The sequence below is a fragment of the Salarias fasciatus genome, chromosome 22, assembly GCF_902148845.1.
Source record: "Salarias fasciatus chromosome 22, fSalaFa1.1, whole genome shotgun sequence".
In the NCBI taxonomy this organism is placed as follows: Eukaryota; Metazoa; Chordata; class Actinopteri; order Blenniiformes; family Blenniidae; genus Salarias; species Salarias fasciatus.
Window position 1 is genome coordinate 15,295,474 of NC_043765.1, and position 22,062 is coordinate 15,317,535.

The following is a 22,062-nucleotide window of genomic DNA, read 5'->3' on the forward strand; positions in this document are numbered from 1 at the left end:
AAGACAGGTCGCCTCTTAATCACAGGGCAAAGACAGAGACACAGACCACCACATACTCATATTCACACCAAGTCATTAAAAAAATCATAAACTCACCTCAAATGTGTGTTTTTTTTTGGACTGTGGGTGGAACTTTGAGCACCTGGAGAACACATTGTTTCGACAGCCTGAAGTGTTGAACCCTCAGATATCGGCAGAAGCTGGGTTTCTCCGCGGTGATGCTCTGCCAGGCCTCTGCTGCAGCTCAGTTCACTTCCTGCTTGTGTTTTTGGGAATCTTGAATTAATTTTCAGTGAAATGAAATCCACGCTCATTTCGATTTAGTTTGGATGTCTGGCTTGTTGACTGTGAAGCGCTAAGTCAAGTTAACATTTGGCTACACATGAACCGCTTTTATAGTTGGACACATTTGAAAATTCGCCGATGCTGACGGCTGTTGTCGTTCCCCAGTGTTGTTGGCGTACCTTCAGCAGAAGACTGGCCTCAGGAAGTGGCCCTACCACAGAGTGCCTTCACCCCTCGGCCGCCAAAACCAATAGAGGACCTGGTTCCAGACATGGACGAGCAAGGACGGGCCCTGTTAATGGTGGGTGGGATGGACCTCCGAATAAAAAAAAACAAAGAATCTTAGAGGAAAAATTCACCTTTCCAAATTAGTTAGGTTAATTTTACTGATCCGACCCACCTGAACTGACACCTCCATGAAAACAACTATAGCGTTATTGCTTTTATCTAGTCGCATTCATTTCTCTTTTCCCTCTGCAGCAATTCCTCGCCTTCAACCCTTCCAGGAGAATATCAGCCTTCGCTGCACTGAGTCACCCCTACTTTCAAAGCGTGGACAGCCACAGCAGGAGTGTGTATGCAGCCCAGCCCATCCCCAGCAACAAGCCCACTATGGAGGAGAGGACTGCCTGACCGCAATCCTTCACCGCGAGTCATCCAGCACAGCGTGTAGAAAAGAAAAAAAAAAACCCTCTTTGGTGTTTCCCATCTTCGACCATTTTTCAAATGAGAAATCAAAGTGCATTCATTGAGTTTTTTTGCCACTGACCAAAAGGAAAAAAATGTTAGAATCAAATTTAAATCCGTACAGGAGAACAGGTTTTACAAGACGAATTTCTGTTTGGAAACCTCTTAGCATGGTAGTTTCTGTTCAGATTCATGGAGTTCAGTCAGACTCTGTTAAACTGTGAGACTTGACCAAATGTCTTGTGTTTTCTGCCTGACGTCAGTTTTAAAGCAGATCTTCTCAGTTAGGTTCTCCCAGGCCTCGGTTTGATCAGCCAGAAAAGAATCTTTAATTTGGTATCCTGGCCTCCTGCCTTCAGTGTCTCGTATCTCTTTTGGCAAACGCACACGGACACTTTCCAACCATTAGTCTCTCTGGGTGATCGTTGCTGCAGTTACACACACTCAGTTCAGATCCTACGCTTGGCTTCCGCTGATAACATGTCGGGATCAGACAGTCCTGAGGGGTCTGATGCGTCGCCTCTTTGTCAGAATTTTATTTATCAGCGTTTTAAAAACTCAATAGAATTTTTCAGTCTGCTCTTGAATTGAACAGCGGAAGACGGGGAAACGCTCAAGACGGGGACTCCTGCTTTTTTAGCCAGTGTCGGAAGCTCTGCAGAATACGCAGAGAGAGGATGACGACGTGGAGAGCGAGGACGCCGCTGCTCTCAGCCCTTGAACCATGCACAACAAGCTTGTCCTTCCATGAACTGATGGATTGTAAATGCTGCTTTTAGGATGTGAATTGTCGATAATTGACTTTGTGTATCAATGCAAAGAGGCTCGCATCTCAGATCGGCTGAGTTGTGGGCGGACTGACTGTGGAGGCCGTGGAGCCGAAGCCTCTCGATGACCAGTGTTTATTCTTGAAAGAGCCTCCTTGACTGTGTGTGGGGGGGGGGGAAGACCAGGACCCGGACCATTCAGCAGATGGAGTGGACAGTGTGGATCTCGCCTGCCTTCATTGCTTTTCCGTGGACGAACAGTAGAAACACACCTGCGGACATTTAATGCGTCCACGTAAGCGCACTCATGTACTCACCGTGACATTACCAGGCATCACCAGCCAGCCACTCACTGCCATGTCGTTATCATTCCAGTTTTACCTATAATATTGCTGCCGCCTTGTGGATGTCCAGAGTAGCTGCAGACCAGTAGCGGGATTCTAATGGTTTCTGCAGGCTTGGATGGACCGTCGGTGCTGAGACAATGATGGAAGATGTTAGAAATGTTCCTGCCACTTACTTGGTATTACAGACTTTCTTCTTTTTTTTTTGGATGACATTTAGTCTGCTATCTTGGGCTTTTATCATTATGAAATCCAACTGTTTTGTACTATCCAGAAGCTACAGTAATGCACAGGCTTGCAATAGGTGGCAAAAGTCCCACTGGCACTATTCGAAATGAAAACATTTGGTATAGTATTGTGTCACCAATATTCTGTATTTAAGTTTAATTTTATTTACAAGTTTTATATGCTTGTTACTTGATTTTATTTTTTTAAATGCTGGGGCATACAAGATTCTTACACCTTTTCACAGCAACTCTGATGATTATTGTATGGTTTTGTGTAAGAATAGTTTGACAGTGTGAGGAATGTATAAAGGATAGGCATTGGTACTGTACAGTAACTTGCGCTAGCTGTAACGATAGAAGACCTGTGATGTGCGCACTGCCGGCACATAGACGTGTGGTAAAAGGCGTGTAGACGTAGAGTAGCGAGGGTCAGTGGAGCGTTGTATGGCGAGAGTATTTTGTCCTTTGAAAACGTGGGGTGGGCTCTGTGGGGTGCTTTTTTTAAAAAATTTTATTTCATTGTACTTTGCATTCAGAGTGACTACAGATTTTACAGTAGTTTTGATAATGAAATAATGCACAATTATTTTGTGTACAATTTTTTTTTTTTTTTTTGTGGTTTTTGTTTTTAATCTTTATTTTACTTTAATGTGCCGTTATATTCCGGTTCAGTTTTTACCAGCAAAGCTAAAGAAAGTTATGCAGAGTTGTATTTTTGTATGTAGTAGTTCTTGCAGAACAGTAACATTATAACACTGGTTTTTTGTTTTTTTTTTGTTTTTCCCTAACAGGTAGTGCAATTAGCACACACACACATACACACCTACAAACACATTCTCCGACTTTCTCAGGTTCTCTATGTGGACGTCCGAACCTCTCGGGCACCGTTTGCACATCTCCAGGCTACTTAAAGATCACATTACAACTTCTTCAGGTTTTTCTTCAAGCTGTTTCTCATCATGTCACGGATCCTAGTCTACTGTCATTTCTATTTATCAGTGATATGTTACTGTAGTTATTACTGTCTAAAGATAACTGCCTGTATAAACTGTTTTTTTTTTTTTTGCCTGCAGCTTTTAATTGCAAAATGGCAAACACCACAGAAATACATTAGTTTAATGTCTGCTTAACTAAACACTGTGTGAATTTTCAGTCGGAGACTCAAGCCTGATTCAAAAGGTGCATACAATGCAATGAAAGCTACATATTGGGTATAGAGAGGTTTACAATGAAAATGACTGTTTTAGTCTCCTCATAGCCAATGCAATCACTGAATGCTTTTCGTATGATTTAACCAGTTTTTAATGCATTTCAATCTTGTAACAGCTGAAGTCCACTGTTGAACTTTCCCGGTTTAAAAACCGACACAGCTTGATCTGTCATATCACTCAAATTGGCATTATACTTATGTATCAATGCATTGGTGTCTTATTATTGTGTTGCACCAGCTGAATAAAAAAAGCAGCTTTTTATGATTGTTGTCTTGAGTTCTTTCATCATGATCACACAGCTGCATCCATGCATCTTATTTATTTTATTTTATTTTTTGGTTTTGAATGTGTGTGTGTTTGTGGTTTTAGTTGATTTGGACTTGTATCTTCTCCTGTTCGTTTTATGACAAGTTAACTCTGCCTCTTCTCCCAACCTCACTGTCTCCCCGGCCCGCATGACCACCGTTTTGGTCCAGAGCCTTCAGCTGCTCGGCCTCCCACCTTTGGAAACCCCGTACCAGCCAGTGTCCAGTCTATTTAATCTCTGAACACTTAAATGCCTTAAAACAAATACTTTTAAATAAGTGTAATGTTGAGCAACTGATAATCCCAGAACAAATTGCTACATAACAGTCAAAATGGCATTGATGACATAGTATTCAGTTTATTTTTGCACGCATTCATGTTTATTACGTTTCTTGTTTTATTTGTTCTTTAAAAGTTGGTTTGAGTAGTTTAATTTCTAAATACCTCGAGTCATTCTCATCTCCAGTACATTTACGTGTTTGACACAGTCCGCCAGCAGGGGGCAGCAGTGCAGCGTCCAGGACGAGACTTGAACTGCAGACTGATCCGCAGAAGAAGAAGAACCTCAGCGAAGCGTCACTGGCTCTCTGTGGTGGCTAGCTCGATGCTAACAGACAACACTCATGTTGTTCCCTTTCTTAATGGTTTATCCTTGTTATTGACTCGACATGGGCAAGAGAGACAATCGAGTGGTGAGCAATGTCACTTTATACCGAGAAAGTGGTGAAATTTGGCGCGCTGTCCATTAACTGCGATACATTTTATCCGCCTGTCTGGAGCGCAGCTGTTAGCATCAGGTAGACAGCGTCTGTGATGCTAGGCCTGCACAGTGCTCAGATAAAGATTTAAAAAAAAAGATTTTTAAATGCAATGCAATTGATTTAATTGCGTTTCCATGCCACTAGTTCCTGTTGGATAGTCTTGATTCTAAAGAAATACGCGAAGCAGCTATTGCTAGCTTTGCCTCGTAGCTTTGTGTGTTGGCTGCATGTTGACGTTGCGCGGTATGTTTGGATGATATCAAACACGTTTACTCTTAAAATCCATCTTTGAAACACAATTAAATATGATTAGTTAATAACTTATATTAGTAAGTCTGGCTTTTAGTTGACTGAATCCAGTGACACCCAGTGATGTATTGTGCCTCTCGTAACAACGTCAGTTTAAACAGGATTACTTTCAGGTATTGTTTTGAATATGAACTCATTAACAATTTAAGAGACACCATTGTCAGATTGTCTCAATCTTCGATCTTTCATTGCCTCTGCAGAAAATACTGGCCTGATTTGTTATGAATCATAACAAATAAAGGGACGACAAACATACTATAATCATAAAGTAATGCAGAGACTTCTAACATTAACCAAATTATATCTTTAATAAGTCGAAATGCAAACACAATTACAAAAATTTGTGCATAAACACATGAAAAACAGTTGACAATGTATGTTTGGTTTTTTTTGGTTTTTTTTACAAGTGAGACGTCTTCAGAACAACTCAGTATTGGAACAAAAAATTATAAAGAATAAAAAGCCCTGGTTTTAGTAAATTTAAATCAATGTGTATTTTATTCAGTTGGAACAGAGCTGTATCTCAAACAGCAGTCTGGCTGTGTATTTTCTCTGATAGAATAGAAATGTAATTGTCAAATTCATTCTTTATTTGTTTTGTGTTGTGAAATATAACATGCCAGGTGCTATTTTGTCATTCAACTTGGGTTATTGATTTGTACTAAAGCTACTGTACTTCTACTACAGTTGTTAAAAGAAGCAGAATTGTATCCTGTTATATCATAGGAGCTGTTTTTGTTTAGTTCTTTTCTGTCTTTTTAAATTTTTTTTAAGACTCAGCACACTTCAGAAGTACCGTGTCTCATGAGTAGTTTCATGTAAAGTTCATAAGTGTTTTCCGTCCGCGTTCACATTGCGCATTGAGTGCTTCTAATTTTAGAAAGCGTTTTGCACATTTGCACAATCACTTTTCTTGTGAACATTTGATTTATGGGTTCCTCATCTTAATATTGAGCCTTGATGCATCAAGATTATAACAGTTTATAATCTCATTGCACTTTTCCGTTATGGTGTTAACTAGGTGGAGATCATGAGATTCTCAAATAAGTTTACTCAAACTAAGCCTCATTTAAATAGATATGGCATAGTTTTATAAAGTGTCCTTCCTCTGTAGGGATATAAAGTCCAGTTTTATCACAAAATATAGCTCTATAAACAAAGACACACTTTCAGTCCTGTCAGAGATCACCCAACAATACACACACCAGGACACCTTTCAAAACTGTTAGTTAATAAACTTTGTATATGTAATTTCCATCACATGTTTAGGACTGCTGCAGAGAAATGTAAAAATAAATAAAATTCCACACAGAAAGGCCACATTTCAAATCACAACTTCCCCCCCATTGTGCTAACCACCAAGCCACCATGTGGCCCCAGCAGGAGCCAGTTCCTCTGAATTCCACGTTTGTGTTCTATAGTTATCATTACAGTTGGTTTTTCCGGTATCTTCTTTGCAAACAGCACTGAGTGCATCAGCCAGTTAGATATGCGGAAAATCATAGTTATGCATTTTTAGTTTGTATCCATTCACTAGAATTTTATATTTGTCCGTCATCAAAAAAGAAAAAAAAACATTAAATCATACAAGACGCATTCCAAAGAATGTTTCGTTCCAGCACGTCTCAGTAATGAACAGCCAGTTATCATATTGAAATCATTATGATTGATTAATTTCTGCTGTTGATGTTTCAGGCTTACATTAACCCGATTGCTGCCGCCCGAGCCAGAGGGCCGATACAGAACTCCGGACCGACCATACAGGATTATCTCAGCAGACCTCGGCCAACATGGTGAGCTTCACCCAGCTGCCTGTGTTTCAATTCTCTGTTGTGTTGTTTACCTCAGCTGTTTCAAATCAAAATGCAGATCTCATGATCAGTGTTTGCAACCTAAAAAGGAAGCAGCTGAAATGCAAAATAACAAAAAAAAAAAATCAGTATTATGAAAGTGTCAAGACTTTTGACTCCACTTTTTGGGGTCTTACGGCCACAGTAGGCATTGAAAGGTTTGCAGTGTTGTAGATAATTGTCCTGCTTCATCACTGGATAGCTCAAACCACATCTTACCTGCTGTAAGAGAAAAGTAAAAGTGCAGCAGAAGTATTACTCAGCTTCTATGAAACTTAAGTCAGGTAATTTAAAGGATAAGTTCGGTTTAAACAGTTTTCACGTTGTTTATAGAAAGATGTATAACAATATACTCACTCAGAAGGGTTTTCTGATCCGAAAAGTGGTCCAGGAGAAAGTTAGATCCATAGTCGAGCTGCAGACATCCATATACTGTTAGCCAATTGGGCATCCGTGGCACCGGCTCCCAAAACGGCTTTAATCGTCCAAAAACTCATTAGTTTCACCAATATTTCCTCATGGTCCGCACACGCCTCTCCTCCACCGCAGCCCGGTGTCGCAAAATACATGCTATTGCGGTTTTACAGATCTCTGAAGTGAATACGGTGATCTGGAAGTAAACTGAAGTGCATTCACCAAGAGACACAGTAGGTGGCGCTGTGCACCAAAGTTGTTGGTCACCACCTGCTCCAAAGAAGAAGAAGCAGATGTTTGCAGTTCAGAGATGTGATGTACGGAAAATATGGTACAAGTTTCAGTCATCCATTGGTCACAAGTTAACACGGGCACCAGTTAATTCGAAACATCGGCATGCGGAGCAGACCCCCAGGAGCACACACCGAAACGTGCTGCTCAGCGGGACGGTGCTCCGGCCAGGGGAACGCCTGCTCCTTGAGCAGTGTATCATGGAGATGTTGGGACATTATTTGAGCAGATATCCAGCAGATAAAAACACTCTGCTCGGCGCTGAGGACTGCTGCTGCAGAGCTAAAGACCTGAAAGTTCCTCAAGAGACTTTGTGCGCATGTCACAGAACACTGTATAATCCGCTTCACCCAGGACCCTTGTAACCGAGGATTCATCGTGGATCGCTTTGTGTGCCGTCCATGTATACACGCGCGTTTAAAGGTGCTGTAGGCAGGATTTTGCTAGTCAATGCTAATTTTTCTGTGTTTTCTTTGGATTAAATGTTAGAGTACCTATTGATAATCCTTTAGGAGTGTAGCATAATTGCACTACCACGAGGGCGCAGCGTTTCCATCTGTCTCTGTTCTGAGCTGAAAAGGAATCTCGACACCTCCAGGTATCTTTGACCAATCAGAAGAGCCCCTGAGGCTCTAACCGTGATTGGTCGAGCGGCGTTCGTCGCACGTTCTTGCACGGGGTTTAACTTGCGTAAGGGCGTGATGTCAGAGAAAACAGGACAGGATTGGCTGTGCTGGGTTTCAAATCACCATCTTAGATGGGTCAAATCGCCATCTTACTTAGGTAACCCTAAGCAAGATGGCGGAGATGCAGAATCCTGCCTACAGCACCTTTAATACGATTGTTTACAATCGGATTGAAAAAACACCCATGTAAACTGGGGCACTGGCTCATTGAATAATATTTCTCACACTAGCAAAAGACGGACTTCTTCACCCATAAATATCTGCTGTGTTTGCTTTATACAGGCTGCAGTTTGCTTTTCTTCTGTAACCTTTTGTCACATGTTTTTGATGTTGTCTCTTGAACAGGGAGGAACTCAAGGAGCAGTTGGAAAAGAAGAAAAAAGGTTCTCGTTCCCTGGCTGACTTTGAAGACAAAATGAATGAAGTATGTTTCTATTACACACAGGTGTTTTTACCTCTGGGAAGACCTGGAAGTATGTTTTGAGGAGGGCAGTCAAGAAAGATGAAAAATCAATATTTTACAAGTACTCTACATAAAGTCATGTTTTTTTTTTTCTTTGTGAGATGAAACGCTAAAATCTGATTATATTTAGAGTTGTTTGCACCCTTGTGACCTGCAGCCTTATCACTTGCTCCTTCACACAGTTGGCAAAAGACTTGGCGAAGAATTGAAATTTGTTTGTTCTCTTTCAGAAATGGAGGAAAGTTCTTGCAAAAAACAGGGAAAAGTTGCTCGGTGCCGGTGAGAAGGAAAAAGAAAAGGACAAAAAAGTGACAGACAAAGAAAAAGAGGAGAAGAAAGAGAAAAAAGAGGTCCGGTTTGATTTCGGTGTTTAGTCTGAAGCTTCAGCCTTTCATCTTTCATCTGGACTGACGACGGTTTCTCTGTTTGCTTTTAGAAAAAGAAGAAAGAAAAGAAGAAGTCAAGCAGGGTGAGGAGAGACCTCCAGTGTGTTACTGGTGGTCGGTGCCACTCTGTTATTCAGAACACAGTACACACACACTCTTTCACTGTAAATCATTATATTTATTTGTCTTTGAAACAAGCGAATATTCTCAAGTCTCATGAACCCTGCTTTCATTGTGTTTTGGTCAAGCATTCTTCATCTTCCTCTTCTTCATCGAGTTCTGATTCCTCTAGCAGCTCCTCGTCTGAGTCTGAAGATGAGGTGAGTCTCCTCAGAGTTTGGCGTGTCCCATTAGAAGAGCCGGCGTTCAATTTGAACCTGCTCCTTCACACATTTCCGTACATTTTTTTTGCTTTGTGTGTGTTCAGGAAGAAAAGAAGAGCATGAAAAAGAAACGGAAGAAAAAGAAGTCGTCTAATCGGAGAGCATCGGACCCCTCAGAGGAAGAATCCGATGGAGAAAGCAAGGTTTGTTTGTTGTTGTTTTTTTAAAGCTGGTATCAATTTTTTTTTGTTTTATTGAACTACTATTAAACTGGGAAAATATAGTAAAAATGTTTTGTTTTCTCTCCAAAAAAGAAAAGGAAACGAATCAAGGAAGAAGGCGACAAAGAAAAGGTGATTTCACTGAACAGTATCTGATTGCAAAGTTTTTCAGTGGGATTGAATATGTGATGCCAGATGTTTGGCGTTTTATTGTTGTTGTTGATGATGATGATGATGATGTGAATGTTGCTCTCAGCAGGACGAACGGGGTCGTAGGAAGAAGAGGAAGGCCGACAGAGGTCACAGGGACTCCTCATCAGAGTCGTCTGCGGACACAGACGGGGAAGAGGTACTGAAATCTTTTTCGGGACGTGTTGATTCAGTTGAAAAAGGTTAAATTTGATTTCCTCTTTAAGCTATGTCAGCTTCTCAGTTTTGTCGGGAACTTAGTGACCGTTTTTCTGTAACAGTCTCTATTTGCATGTAAAGGAAATGTCTGTCAGGCTTCATTAGTGCTGATACAAGGTGCGTGCGTGTGTGTGCGTACATTCTCAATAGTTCTCCAACTGTAAATTAACGGCCATTTACAGTCAGTCCAATTTAGATAATGTTCTTCCTTTTCTTAGTTGGCACAATCAAAAGCAATACGCTTCAAATAAATACAACATAATTGCAATAAGACATTGAATCTGCTGACCTTTGTGTAAAACAATCTCGTACTGACTGATTATTGTTTATATATAAATTGGGAGTTTGGGTAATTTGCTCAGTATGGTTAGATGCTGCGTTTTCTGAGGATTAACACTTAAACTCATCTACAAAACACAATAGGGGGAAAGTGTCAACAAAGCCTATAAACGGACAATAGACTCACTTTAGTTGGCTGTGTGCGTGCACGTGCGTCTGTGTAACTCCTTAAAGCTTTTAAAAGTTCACCGTCCATTCCATAAAAATTTAATCTCATCCCGCCAGACGTTCTTGTCTGAGAATGTTAAATATCAGTGTCAGGGAAAAGTATCGATACGGTAAATGGATTTCACTTGTATAGATCTTTTCCTCTGACTCAGCAGCTCTTTATAACGTCAGTCACGTTCACTGCGATACAAGGTGCCCAACGTCCATTGGAGCGGTTTGGGGTTCAATGTCTTGGACAAGGATACTTCTGCATATGAGCAGGGGGGAGATGAGATATCAAACTGCCAACCTTGCGATTGCTGAAACAACCTGATTGACCAATTTGGGCCCACACTTTTAATATGAAGGTAAAACTATTTTAGTGAAAATTAGATTCAGGCTGTCAGCACACCAAGTGTGTACTGAATTCTCAGTGACTTTACAGCCGAACCCAGCATTTATGCTTAAGGTGTTGGGATCATGTTCCCCGATTGACCTCGTGTGCTCCAACCTGCCGCCATTCTCCTCAGAGGAGCAGAAGCGGCTGCATATGTACTAGCCTCAAGGATCTATAGACAGGATGAAAAGCTGAAGGAAAAGTGATCAACTGTCTGCGTCTTAGACAAAGAACCGCTCGGGGAAGCCGCTCTCAAATGAGTCTTGATGTTGCAGCTAAGACATTTGCCCATTCGGTGCTTCCTTTGGCTCCACCCCAGTGATTCTTGATTCCAACAACTTGTTACATCTGCACAGCCATCCGGGAGTCAGGATTTCCCAACGTGAGACAAGAGACGAACAAAATGAAAGAGAACTTGCATCACCCCAGTTCTCGGAGTAGCGCGAGTGTCTCACCAGACGACCTTCCTTGCTCATTCGTAGCGAGAAGAATAGCGGGAAGTGCAGCGTCAAGCCTTTTTATCAGTGGAGGGTCTCCACCCTCCCTGACACTGACACGCTTGATGACAGCCAATAACGGCCAGCAGAAAGCAGCGGCAGCTCCTGATGCGGTTACGCTCCCAGTGTGAGACACTCACTCGTGCTCCTCAGAGAACCGGCGTTACGCAAGCAACCTAAAGATTTCTTCTCCATGAATCAGCGGACGCTCCCTGGTTTGTGCATCTCCACTTCGGAGCCGTTCTTCCTGAGTTCCCGACACAGTCCGTTGGCTCCTTGGTGGAGTGACGGTGTCTTTTCGGTTCCAACCGCCGCACGCGATTGTGGGAAAATGTCTACGTTTGCTCCTTGCAAGAGTTTAAAATCAGTTGAAATAAGGATTTGTTTGGATTGTTGGAGGAACAACACTGTTCTTGCTGTACAGCACAGTTTCTAATCACTGAACCAAACTTGATTCAGTTGTCCAGTTCATGTTCAGATCAGAAGTCAAGCCTCACAGTTGGAGTGAAAGATCTTTGTAACATTAAACCAGTTCAGTTGCATTAAAGGTTTCATTTACCTGAAATTTTAACTTGAGTTCAACTTTTTATTTTGAGACGTGGAAATGCAAGTTAGACACTCCGATTTTCAAGACTTGCCACAAAATTAACAAATTGCTGTTGCAGCCACTTGTAGAAACTCCAATATTGTGAAAGAGTGAATTTTATAGACGGGAGACTAGTTTTACCATTGACCCTCTGAACACTTTGATTTTTTCCCCCCCCTCCCTCAGACTGAAGCCAAGAAGAAAAAGAGAAGTAGTGAGGAAAAAGAGAAATTCACAGTGAGAAATACGACTTCCTTCTTCAAGCATTAACAATACACAAGTGGCATTGATTTTTGTTTTTTCTCTAACTGACTTCTAAATCCAAGCAGAAGTGTTCATTCATTCAACCATTTCAACTTTGTTTTTTCTTTTCCTTTTTTTTTAAGGACAAGTCCAAGAAGAAGAGGAAAAAGAAGCACAAAAAACACGGCCGGAAAAAGAAAAAGAGGACGGCCTCCCAGTCGGACTCAGAGCTCAACTAGCAGCCGCGGCTCCTCCCGACCTCCCGACAGTTCACTTGTAGAGTCACTCTTTTTGCCTTTGACTACCAAAAGAACCTTTCCCCATCCGAGCTTTGGTTTTTGACGGCGGCGCTCTGCGTGCGGACTGGAAAGAGAGGCGCTCGGCCTCTCCCGGTGGAAGCCACCGCTACATTTTGTCTGTCGATTTTTTTTTTTTTTTTTCTCACCATGCATTTTGTGGGTCAATAGTCTTAAATTCACCCTCAGCTGCTGAACTGAGGTAAATCCACCCCCTCAACCCGACCATGTTGAAGATTTTGGCGTGCGCGGCGCTCACTCCCACCACCATCGGTATGCTGGCCTTGTAAGAGCTGCTTCCTCCGCCTCGTACCCGACATCTTCCTCCGCTCACGAGGCTGTTAACGCTGCTGCCTGTGATTTGCATGTAGACTCGACCACCTGATGTCTCACCAGCCTCATATTGAAGTTGGAACTGAAATCTGAGCTACACAGTCCATCTTAATACGAGGGACGATTGTTTTTGTTAGACGACTTGTTATGCTGCAATGTACAAACTATGGGGATTCGTTAATAAAGTATTGTTTAGCCTTTGCTGTTTTTTTTTTCTGTGTGTCACAGCGTCATGTGTCAGTCATTACTTAACATAAAAGGTTGAAAACCCACTTTTGTTCTGCTTTTATAGTAAAAGCTGCAGTATTTTAACATTTCATCAGATGCATTTCTTATGGTAAATGAAAGGGTCGCATCTATTAATCTTTACCTTCCTGATATAGAAATGAGTTGTGAGGAAAGAATGATTCACGCATTTATGGTCATGTAAGAGTCTTATAGAAGTGACTGACATCAAAGTCAGGATGTGAACTTAAATATATAAAACTAAATGATCCAGCTCATTTATAGACAGAAGTCAGAGGGTATGTGAGGTTCGTTTAGAAATTGTTGAGCAATCTTTATTCAAGTGTTTATTTTATGCAATGTTGACCGTTAACACACTCCGATCTCCTGACTACACACCCTTTTAAAATGGGTCAGTAGGTTGTTTGAAGTGTCTGAGATTAGATTTAGGGTCCCCCAATGTTGTGATCTAACTCTGCCTTAACTTGAAGTCAGGGACCAACAGGTGTCTTTGTGCACATCTGCTGCAGCGTTTAGGCACCTCAAACAGGAATGTAGTGGTTTTACTGAATAAGGCCTACAAGCTTTGTTTTGTGGAAATCAGATTTTTATAGCATAAAAAAGTGTTTTTGTTGGAAGAAAATGTGACAGATGTGATTTCTATTTTTATTTTGTGAATTATTGGGAACTTGAGTTTCACTAGCCTAATTTTGTGCATGAGTAAAAGTTGGAATACTTTAGGAAATATAATGAAAATTTTCAAGTTCAAGAAGAGCCTGGAGTGTAAACTTTAAGAATATTACTATGCACAATGATCCTGCTTAGATTTACAGTATTTTATAATTTGTGTTTTGTTTTTTAATTCTTAAATTACATCATGATCACAATCATCCAAATCAATATAAGTTTAATTTATTTCTGAAAACCTAAATCAGTGCTTTGTGTGTCATTGAAATTAGTTTACATTTATAAAGTCTTCTAATTTCTTAAAAGCAGTCCACAGCTGAATTGTTTGGATTACATCTGTGCATAAGTCTGAACAACATGTGGAAACAAGGACTTCAACTTGTGAATGAAACTTTATAGGCAGATCTTGTGATCCATGTAGGTCAGGGTATCAAAGTCCAGTGAGAACTTGTAAAATGTTTCATGTTTGGTCTTTAGATACAGAGATCAGGTATGTGTTTATGGGCTTGTACAATTATTACCAAGAGGTCTCAGGTGCAGTCAATGGAGGTCTGCAGCAGCTCCACAAAATAAAATAATAAAAAAAAACTAAACATGCGTGAACCAACCTGACAGTCACGGGACCTAAGTGGGTGATGAACTTCCTCAGTTTTTTTTTTTTTTTTCTTGGGTTTGGTTTTCAGTGGGAGTGTCTCTTTCGGCTTCATAAAGCCACTTGTGTTTCAGTTTTCAGGAAGTGTGAGTGTACTGTACCGGAGGAAGCTTCGCTAGGCTGAAGGTAAGCGGGAAAAACCCTGTGCAACTCTTCAGCTGCGTCTTGAAACTGACATCCTTGAAATGAAACTGACAGTTTTGAGGGTAAAACTGTCATATGTTGTCTCTCTCTTTTCTCCAGATGTTGAAGATCACCTTTGGGTTGTTAGTTGGGGTGCTTGCATGGGGGGCGGCTTTTTCTAACGTCGTCTGCCCCGATGGAAACGTGTGCTCAGACAGCTCCACCTGCTGCAAGACCACACAGGGATATGGCTGCTGTCCATATGTGAAGGTAACTCATCCTCACGCACACTGACTCGCTGTGATAACTGTTGCATTGACAACAAAACATCTTCTCTGTGTGTCTGCAGGCGGTGTGCTGCTCCGACCTGAGACACTGCTGCCCCTCAGGATTCCGCTGCAACCTGGTCACACAGATGTGTCAGAAGAAGGACCAGCCGTGGCTGAACATCCCCATGGTGAAGAAAGAGGCTGCAGAGGAGCCAGACACAGTGGATCTGTCCTTGACTCCCTTCCAGGAGATTAAAGACAGCCCTGTCCCAGAGCGACAAGACGCTTCGGTCTTCTGTGACAGCTATTACAAATGTCCCGATGGCACGACTTGCTGCAGACACCCCAAAGGTGCCTGGTTCTGTTGTCCCTACTCTCCTGTGAGTTTCACATCCACACTATAACGCAATATGGCTCTACTCTGACAAAATCAGGGCCTGAAATATTAATGCTGCACTGATTGAAGCATATAATGTGTGTCTCGTAGGGAAGATGCTGTCTGGATGGCTACCATTGCTGTCCCTACGGCTACGACTGTGACTTTTCTTACCAACACTGTGTGAGGGAAAACCTGTGGTATCCTTTCACGCCCAAACAAGCTCCATCCTCAGTGCCTGCCTCTCTCATTTCAACCTCAGAGGACCAGAGCAGCAAGGTGGGGAAGATCATAATATATCTGTGTTTTTTTCTTAGAATGATATTTTTAGGTATGAAATCCAGTCATGTGGTTTCGAACACGCCCTGGTGAATGAAATCACTTCAGATCTTCACAACAAATCAGGCCAACGTGCAGTGACAGAGAATATCCAGAATATCCAGTAGAGAGAGTAAACACTGAGTTTTTCCGGTTTTACAGACACCAATGACCGCTCTAACAGAAGCTTTGAGCAACGGCCCCGAGGGTGGAGTCATTCGCTGTGATTCCAAGTTTTACTGCTCCCCGGGCCATACCTGCTGCAGGGGAACCTCTGGACAGTGGAACTGCTGTCCCTTCCCTCTGGTATGAATTCCGTAGTTGTTTAATGTTCGATTTTGTTTTCAGACCTGAAGCTGTAGTATGTTGGTAAGCTGATTGACAAAACATCCAGAGGAGTTTGGGGTAAAGTGACATGCAGTCGATCAGAGGTGTTTTCTTGTGCTGATTTCAGGGCCAGTGCTGTTCAGACGGTCGGCACTGCTGCGAGTACGGGTATGCCTGCGACCCCTCCGCTTCGTCGTGCAGAAAGTGGTTTTCTCAGATCCCCTCAGCAGAGCAGCAGCAGGCCAAAGCAGACTGAACACATGCTGTTAATGTTTCAGGTTGACTTACAGGACCAATAAAATCAATGTTTTTTGGGGTTTTTTTTGCCTTGCCTTGCCTTGCTGAAGAGCTGATTTTCCCAGATTTCAATACTTGAATGAAATAGATGTTCTCTTCAATGAACATGAAACTTTACTGGCTAGCTTAGCAAGCTGCTCTTCAACAGTGTGTCCATTGTAATCATATCCTGTTTGATGCTGATTATTGCAACTTTTGGCGTGTTTTATTGAATTGTACCATGAAGGCCACTGGGCCTACCTGATGCTTGAACTCTCATTTGAAATGTTTCATCACGTCATCTCTCAACTGTTCTTACACAGACTGAAAAAAAAAAAAGCCTCAAATATTTTTTTTATAAAGTTTGCACTGTGTTGGAAAATCATATGCATTTTGAAATATGTGTCACCTGACGCTTTATGGCGTTGTATTTGCTGTCATTTAATGGAATATAAAATAAAAATGTCACCTTCTGTTCCGATGTGTTGTCCCTTCATTTTATTGCTGGACATGTTTTCATTGATTTACTTTTAAAAGCATAAAGACTTATGTACTGTTCAAATATCCTCAGCTTTGAAACGTTTTTTTCTAAACAGTTTTTAACTGTGGTCCAAGATGTTTTAGAAATTTGTACTGTTTAACCATTATCAACCTTTTTTTTTAAACAACCTTTCATTTTCAAGCTGTTTTTTGCTTCCTAGTTATTTTAGTAATTTTGGATGTTTTTCTTTTACATTTGTGTGTGTGTGTGTGTGTGTGTGTGTGTGTGTGTGTGTGTGTATTTTACATGTTTTGGGCATATTTAGCCATTTTACTTGTGTGCCATTTTTTCAAACCCTTTTCACTACAGATAAGGTGTAAATAGAATAAAAATAACATTTGAAACGTTTTTTACATAGAATTTGTCATTTTTGCCACATATTATTAATATTATTATTATTGTTATTGCTGTTGTTGTTGTTGTTGTTGTTGTTGTGTTATGGTCATTATGGAACCCCTTGTCAATTAAAATCTATGCACATACGTCTATGCATTTTGGTCTATGTACAATTTTGACTTCCGGTTTTTCATTTGTTTGCTTCCGGTTCACCGTGGAGAGTTTCACGAGCCCCCGGCTGCAGCAGAGAAGTGGACCAAATGGAGTCGCTGAAGGAGTTTATCTCTCAGCGGCTTCACGCCGCCGCAGCGGAGATCCTGGGTGCTGTGGTGAAAAACGTGTCGGACTTGGAGGAGCAGACGGTCCGTCTGAAGGAGGAGAACCAGAGACTCCGCTCCCTGCTGGACATCATCGTAAAGTCCACCGAGGGTGAGCGCAGCTCATCTTCAAACATTAAAGTAGAAAACAAAACACTGATTTCCAACCCGATTTATATTGTCTTTAGCAGCCAGGGAGCCGAAGATAATCCGCCGTCCCGATGAAACCTCACGAAGACCAGCACCGCACAAACAAGCCAAGGTTCTTCCGACCTGCGGACCTCTGAAGCCCAGTAAGAACGGCTCTCATGCGGCTCGACGTTATACGTGCTTTGCACTGAGGTCGCGGATGTGTTTTGCAGAGTCGAAGTGTCTCTTCGCCTCTCGTGAAGACCTCCTGAAGGTGCAGGACGCGAATGGGAACTGTCCCTACTGCATCAAGAAGCTCGCAGCCAACGAGGCGCACCTGCTCAACAGGCATTACTCACGGGCCATTCATTTCATCTCAGGAGGAACAGGTAACTTGGCTTTGCGTGGGAGTCAAACTGTCAGAACTGTTCAATGGTCCTCCGTAAAGCAAAATCCACCCTGTTAATGGTTTTCTGACTGGAATGTGTCCCCATGCCTGTGTGAGAGTCCTGAAGTGGAGAAAGTCTGCTCACTTCCTCACTTCACTTTTTAGTAAATGTGTACTGAGCCAAGCAGTGCCAGCATGTCTTCCTGCAGCTCTCTGTTCGTGTCTTCCGGTATGTTGAGGGACAGAAGACGTTGTATTCCCCGCAGCAGTCTGGTCACCTGGCAAGCTGTGGATGAATTCAGCAGTGTGTAAAAGTACTTTGTGTCGTGCACCATACTCCGTGGACGTGCTTCAATATGCTGGATCCATGGATCCGGATCGCATAGCTGCATAAGCCGCGAGGCTGCCGGCTTCTGCGCCAGCCGACTTCAACAAGCTTCCACACTGTTGACATTACAGCATGAAGCCGACTTCTTCTCCAGGGTTGCCAGATCTGACTCTGTTTTCAGCCCAAACGCAGGATAAAATTCACATGCCTCATTCAATCCAATTCAGCTTTATTTATAAAGTGCCAATCACAACATAGTCATTTCTAGACACTTTTACAGAGCAGACCCAACAGATCCACATGAGCAAGCATAGGCGACTGTGGAAAGGAAAAACTCCCTTTTAACAGGAAGAAACCTTTGCAGAACCAGGCTCAGAGGTTGGGGTGAGGGGACAGAAAGAGGAGATAGGACAGACAGTTTCTTGTATCTACATAAATTTCATGTATAAACACAGAGAACATAAGCTACAAGAGGAACAATCATCCATGGCACGTAGTACTAGAATGAAATTACTTTGAAACGAGAGAAAGGAGCAGAACTGGGAGCTGGTTCCACGTTGTAGGAGCCTGGGGTTAAGTAACCCGCTTGCACCCACTGGATTCAGGTTACCTCAATTAATCAAAGGATCAGCTGTCTTGATTGATGCCTAATTAGAAACTGATTGCACTCATTGAGTCCAGGTTGTCTCATTAGATTAGATCAATGGATCAGGCGCGATTGATGGTTCCGTCTGCGATCCCTCAATCACGGCTCTAGTCCACCTCAGAGACAGCCTCTTCTTTCAGGGATTTGGTGTTCTGATTTTTAGTCTCCCATAGTGGAATGGACCATCTATACCAGGGAGAGAGAGGGGGAGAGAGAATCAGAGAGATCATTTTATTTTCATTGAAGTGGTCACAGGTTCACAGATTTGCACGATCAATCCACGACTCCATGAAGCTCATTTTCCCAACACCAAGAAAACAGCATTTCCTCCTTTTCTGCTAGTTAGTATTTTAGTGCTCTACCTTATTTGCAAATAACACAAATGACAAATGTACAACTGGTTGAAACAGTGTCCTTCAATGTTTTAGGCCATTTTTGATAAAGGATGTAATCCTTTTTTTTTCTTTTAATTTCAGAGAAGTTTGTCATACCCTGCATGTGCAAAGATAAGATCCAGGGCAGAAGTCACTGGCACTGCCCCTGCTGCCAAAAGATCATTTATCGGACATGTAACTTCGAGGCTCACCTGTCTAAAATGCACGGTATGTTTTATTTTCCTTTGTGTTTTTATTCAACTGCATCTTAACAATCCTGCAGTACTGTTACTTTCACTGGTTTAAAACATCGATCACTGTTTATCTTTACTTCCCAGGTTATGCGACGCAGCACCAGCACAAAGATGGCGGTCAGTTCACAAGTACGTCTGATTAGTTCTATATCAGTACAAGTTTAAGCCAGTGGTTTTCAGAGAACTCAGCAAGAAGTGTTTTTCTTGGGGGGTTTTTTTCCGGATAGTAAGAAATAAGTGCAGCTGTTAACACACTTATCTTCTAATGTGAAAAACATGACAAAGTGTAAAATTTTACAATGATGAGCGGTGGATTGAGCTGGGCTCTGTGAACGAGGGGGCTCGTCCTCCCACCCTCTGAAAGAACCCTGGTCTAAACTGATGCCGTCAACACTCATTGCATAACCAGTGGTTGCTGTTTACTTCTCAGCTCTCATATAAACGGTTTGATTACCATCAACAGTTGTAGCCCACTTTACAGTAATACAGAACAAACTTCTTTGAGTTAAAATAGATGACTTATTACACAAGACGGTGTTAATTTACAAATAAGGTATGTCGGAGTTTCTTTTTAATTAAATGCGTTTTCAGCAGTCGTCGACTGCTGCTGCGATGCTGCGGTTTGTCAATAAATCTGAGTCACTCCCATTCAGCGTGTTATGTAACTGTTTGGTTTTCAGTGGAAACAGATGAGTTGTTATTGATAAATGACAGTTGCATGGAAGAGCACACAGTGCTCACTGTTAGTATCATTTATTTGTTGTGAGGATAAATTGTTCACTTTTTGTTAGCCGCTCATTTATGTTTGAATGTGTTTCTTACTTGACCTTTATTTGAGAAACATTGTTTGTTGAGGGTGCAAAGTATGAAATGGATTTAACAGAAACACTCTTCAGGCCTTGTGGCACATTGAAAAACAATTTGTTCTTCTCCCTTTAGACACCAGCCAGCCCTCTGCCCCTGAGACTGAGGCAAATCATGAACCCATCGATCAACAGCAGCTGGAGCAGCTGGAGCAGCACACCATGCTGATGCTTCAAGTTAAGCAGGAATCGAATCAAGGTGCGGCCAAGAGCATTGTCACTTTGACTGCAAACCGTCCAGAGAGGTAGCTTGTTTAAAATGGCCTTGTTTGAAGTGCGTCACCTGCAGTGGATGTACAAACATGAAGTGGGGGTGTTCAATATTCTCCACAATGCCAAGAAGGCTCATTCCGGGACGTGGGTTGATTTTGGAAGGTTTAAGAATGGCAAAACATTTCTTTTGAATTAATTTGCAAGGGGATCTGTGACAGACACACAAGACACTGAGGGTTAAAAGCGGAGCTGAGAGCTCAGTAATGCAGTAGTGAAAGTCAGCTGCCTTATTGTTCGCAGAGCAGCATCCAAACCACACTGACACTGAGTCTGAAAACATGCATGCTGAAGGCCGCAAACATTAAATTTAGAAATGACGGGCTTTTGCAGACATGGCGGAAGGAAGGACTTCAGAGCTTGTAGATTGATGGAAATATTTGAACAACCAAGTCAAGCACAATGTTGTCTAACGTAACAAACATAAGCCGCAGATGGAGGAATCTGTTTGGGTTTTCAAAACGAAGGGATCCATTCACAGTCGGTGTAATTATGCTATTGTTTTACCAAACTGGAGCATTTTGAGAAAGAATTTGTCTTTGTCTCTCCTGAAGTAAAATGATTTTTGACAGCCCTGAGCCAGAATAACTGCTACCTTTGTAAAACTCAGTCCTGTTTTATCCTCTTCACCCTCAGCGACAGATCCACAAGTGCAAGTCGCTGGTGAGCAGTTCCAGAATGCGGATAGTCAGACGGGAGGACAGAGTCTGGAGATGGACTTCAGTGAAGTGTCGGCCAACAGCGTGGTGTTCGTGGACAGTTTCATTCAAGATCTCAGTGAGATCACAAGTCTGCACAACTACACGAAGTGCGGTCAGCCGACGGTAACTGATGCCGAGTGTCAAACGTCTGCGAGTGTGAAATGTCAAGACCCTCCTGGAAAACGCGGCGTTGCAGAAACTGTTTGCAACAGCCAGACTGAAGGATCAACCCAGCTGCCTTCCAATCACAATCCCACAGGTTCCCACAGCTGTAAGGTCTGTGGGAAGCTTTTCTCTCACCTGTACAGCCTGAAGGCGCACGCGCAAAATCACGCCATGGACAACAAACCCACCTGTGGAGTTTGCGGGAAATGTCCGAAGCCTGCAGAAAGTTTAACCCAACACCTTCTGAGCCACTCAAAGAGAAACAAGTGCGTCCGCTGTAGGAAAGAGTTCTCTTCTAGCTCGCGTCTGAAACGCCACATGATGTTTCACAGAGCAAAAGTATCGAATGCTTCAGGCAAAGATCTTCAGGTGTGAATTTACAGTAAAATCAGATCATGACAGCATTATTATCAGTATTATTGCTTTACTGTGCGTAGGTATTCTACTCACAATTTTTTTTTTCATATATTCTCGCAACACTTTGTAGACTGATCTAATAAACGTTTTTTTGCCACAGTTCCTTGTATTTGTTCCACAACTTATCGCTTTGAGATTGGAAGATGCACTGATTTGATTATTGTACGACAATTAGAAAGACAATGGGACGAACTGAAATCAAAAGGTCGAAAAATCCACCTGCTGCATGTCTGATCGCGACGGGAAGCTCAGAACAACTTCCAGTTCTAGAGTCCGAGATCCAACAGAAAGGTTACAAGAGGA

At 42.1% G+C, this 22,062-nt stretch overlaps 4 protein-coding genes across 11 annotated transcripts in view; all 4 read left to right on the forward strand.

Annotated features, from left to right (window-relative positions):
* cdk6 (cyclin dependent kinase 6) overlaps nucleotides 1-3,780 on the forward strand; it is a 34,738-nt gene extending 30,958 nt beyond the window's left edge. Inside the window, exons 7-8 of the mRNA XM_030120842.1 lie at nucleotides 451-586; nucleotides 766-3,780. Coding sequence (XP_029976702.1) covers nucleotides 451-586; nucleotides 766-918 — 289 coding nt within the window. The 3' untranslated portion in view covers nucleotides 919-3,780. The remainder of the gene's footprint in view (nucleotides 1-450; nucleotides 587-765) is intronic.
* A 604-nt stretch (nucleotides 3,781-4,384) lies between these two features.
* On the forward strand, nucleotides 4,385-12,979 carry fam133b (family with sequence similarity 133 member B). Of its 7 annotated transcripts, none has more exons than XM_030121324.1 (11): nucleotides 4,385-4,519; nucleotides 6,593-6,690; nucleotides 8,484-8,562; nucleotides 8,832-8,951; nucleotides 9,038-9,070; nucleotides 9,236-9,307; nucleotides 9,415-9,513; nucleotides 9,625-9,663; nucleotides 9,788-9,880; nucleotides 12,092-12,142; nucleotides 12,292-12,979. In XM_030121324.1, exons 1-11 carry the CDS (start codon nucleotides 4,496-4,498, stop codon nucleotides 12,385-12,387), a joined length of 804 nt encoding a protein of 267 aa, XP_029977184.1. In that variant the 5' UTR covers nucleotides 4,385-4,495; the 3' UTR covers nucleotides 12,388-12,979. The 7 variants fall into 7 exon arrangements, with proteins under 7 accessions (XP_029977184.1, XP_029977185.1, XP_029977178.1 ...); XM_030121325.1 differs by having other exon boundaries at nucleotides 9,791-9,880; XM_030121318.1 differs by having other exon boundaries at nucleotides 9,038-9,307.
* A 1,443-nt stretch (nucleotides 12,980-14,422) lies between these two features.
* On the forward strand, nucleotides 14,423-16,505 carry LOC115409557 (progranulin-like). The gene is made up of 6 exons (XM_030120793.1): nucleotides 14,423-14,467; nucleotides 14,585-14,734; nucleotides 14,814-15,113; nucleotides 15,221-15,388; nucleotides 15,590-15,733; nucleotides 15,882-16,505. The coding sequence occupies exons 2-6, from the start codon at nucleotides 14,585-14,587 to the stop codon at nucleotides 16,008-16,010; spliced, it is 891 nt and encodes a 296-aa protein (XP_029976653.1). The 5' UTR covers nucleotides 14,423-14,467; the 3' UTR covers nucleotides 16,011-16,505.
* A 623-nt stretch (nucleotides 16,506-17,128) lies between these two features.
* Nucleotides 17,129-21,848, forward strand: LOC115409101 (zinc finger protein 429-like). 2 transcript variants are annotated; one of them, XM_030120094.1, is made up of 7 exons: nucleotides 17,129-17,336; nucleotides 17,413-17,517; nucleotides 17,587-17,742; nucleotides 19,192-19,317; nucleotides 19,428-19,472; nucleotides 20,283-20,405; nucleotides 21,113-21,848. In XM_030120094.1, exons 1-7 carry the CDS (start codon nucleotides 17,168-17,170, stop codon nucleotides 21,715-21,717), a joined length of 1,329 nt encoding a protein of 442 aa, XP_029975954.1. In that variant the 5' UTR covers nucleotides 17,129-17,167; the 3' UTR covers nucleotides 21,718-21,848. The 2 variants fall into 2 exon arrangements, with proteins under 2 accessions (XP_029975954.1, XP_029975955.1); XM_030120095.1 differs by having other exon boundaries at nucleotides 17,416-17,517.
* Nucleotides 21,849-22,062: the final 214 nt, after the last annotated feature.

Coding starts and splice junctions, on each gene's coding strand:
- LOC115409101 (XM_030120094.1), top strand. CDS start 17,168: ATGGAGTCGCTGAAGGAGTTTATCTCTCAGCGGCTTCACGCCGCCGCA. Junction 17,518..17,586: donor CTGCGGACCTCTGAAGCCCA/GTAAGAACGGCT, acceptor TGTGTTTTGCAG/AGTCGAAGTGTCTCTTCGCC. Junction 20,406..21,112: donor TAAGCAGGAATCGAATCAAG/GTGCGGCCAAGA, acceptor CTTCACCCTCAG/CGACAGATCCACAAGTGCAA.
- LOC115409557 (XM_030120793.1), top strand. CDS start 14,585: ATGTTGAAGATCACCTTTGGGTTGTTAGTTGGGGTGCTTGCATGGGGG. Junction 14,735..14,813: donor GCTGCTGTCCATATGTGAAG/GTAACTCATCCT, acceptor GTGTGTCTGCAG/GCGGTGTGCTGCTCCGACCT. Junction 15,389..15,589: donor CAGAGGACCAGAGCAGCAAG/GTGGGGAAGATC, acceptor CCGGTTTTACAG/ACACCAATGACCGCTCTAAC.
- fam133b (XM_030121318.1), top strand. CDS start 4,496: ATGGGCAAGAGAGACAATCGAGTG. Junction 6,691..8,483: donor AGCAGACCTCGGCCAACATG/GTGAGCTTCACC, acceptor TCTCTTGAACAG/GGAGGAACTCAAGGAGCAGT. Junction 9,308..9,414: donor CGTCTGAGTCTGAAGATGAG/GTGAGTCTCCTC, acceptor GTGTGTGTTCAG/GAAGAAAAGAAGAGCATGAA.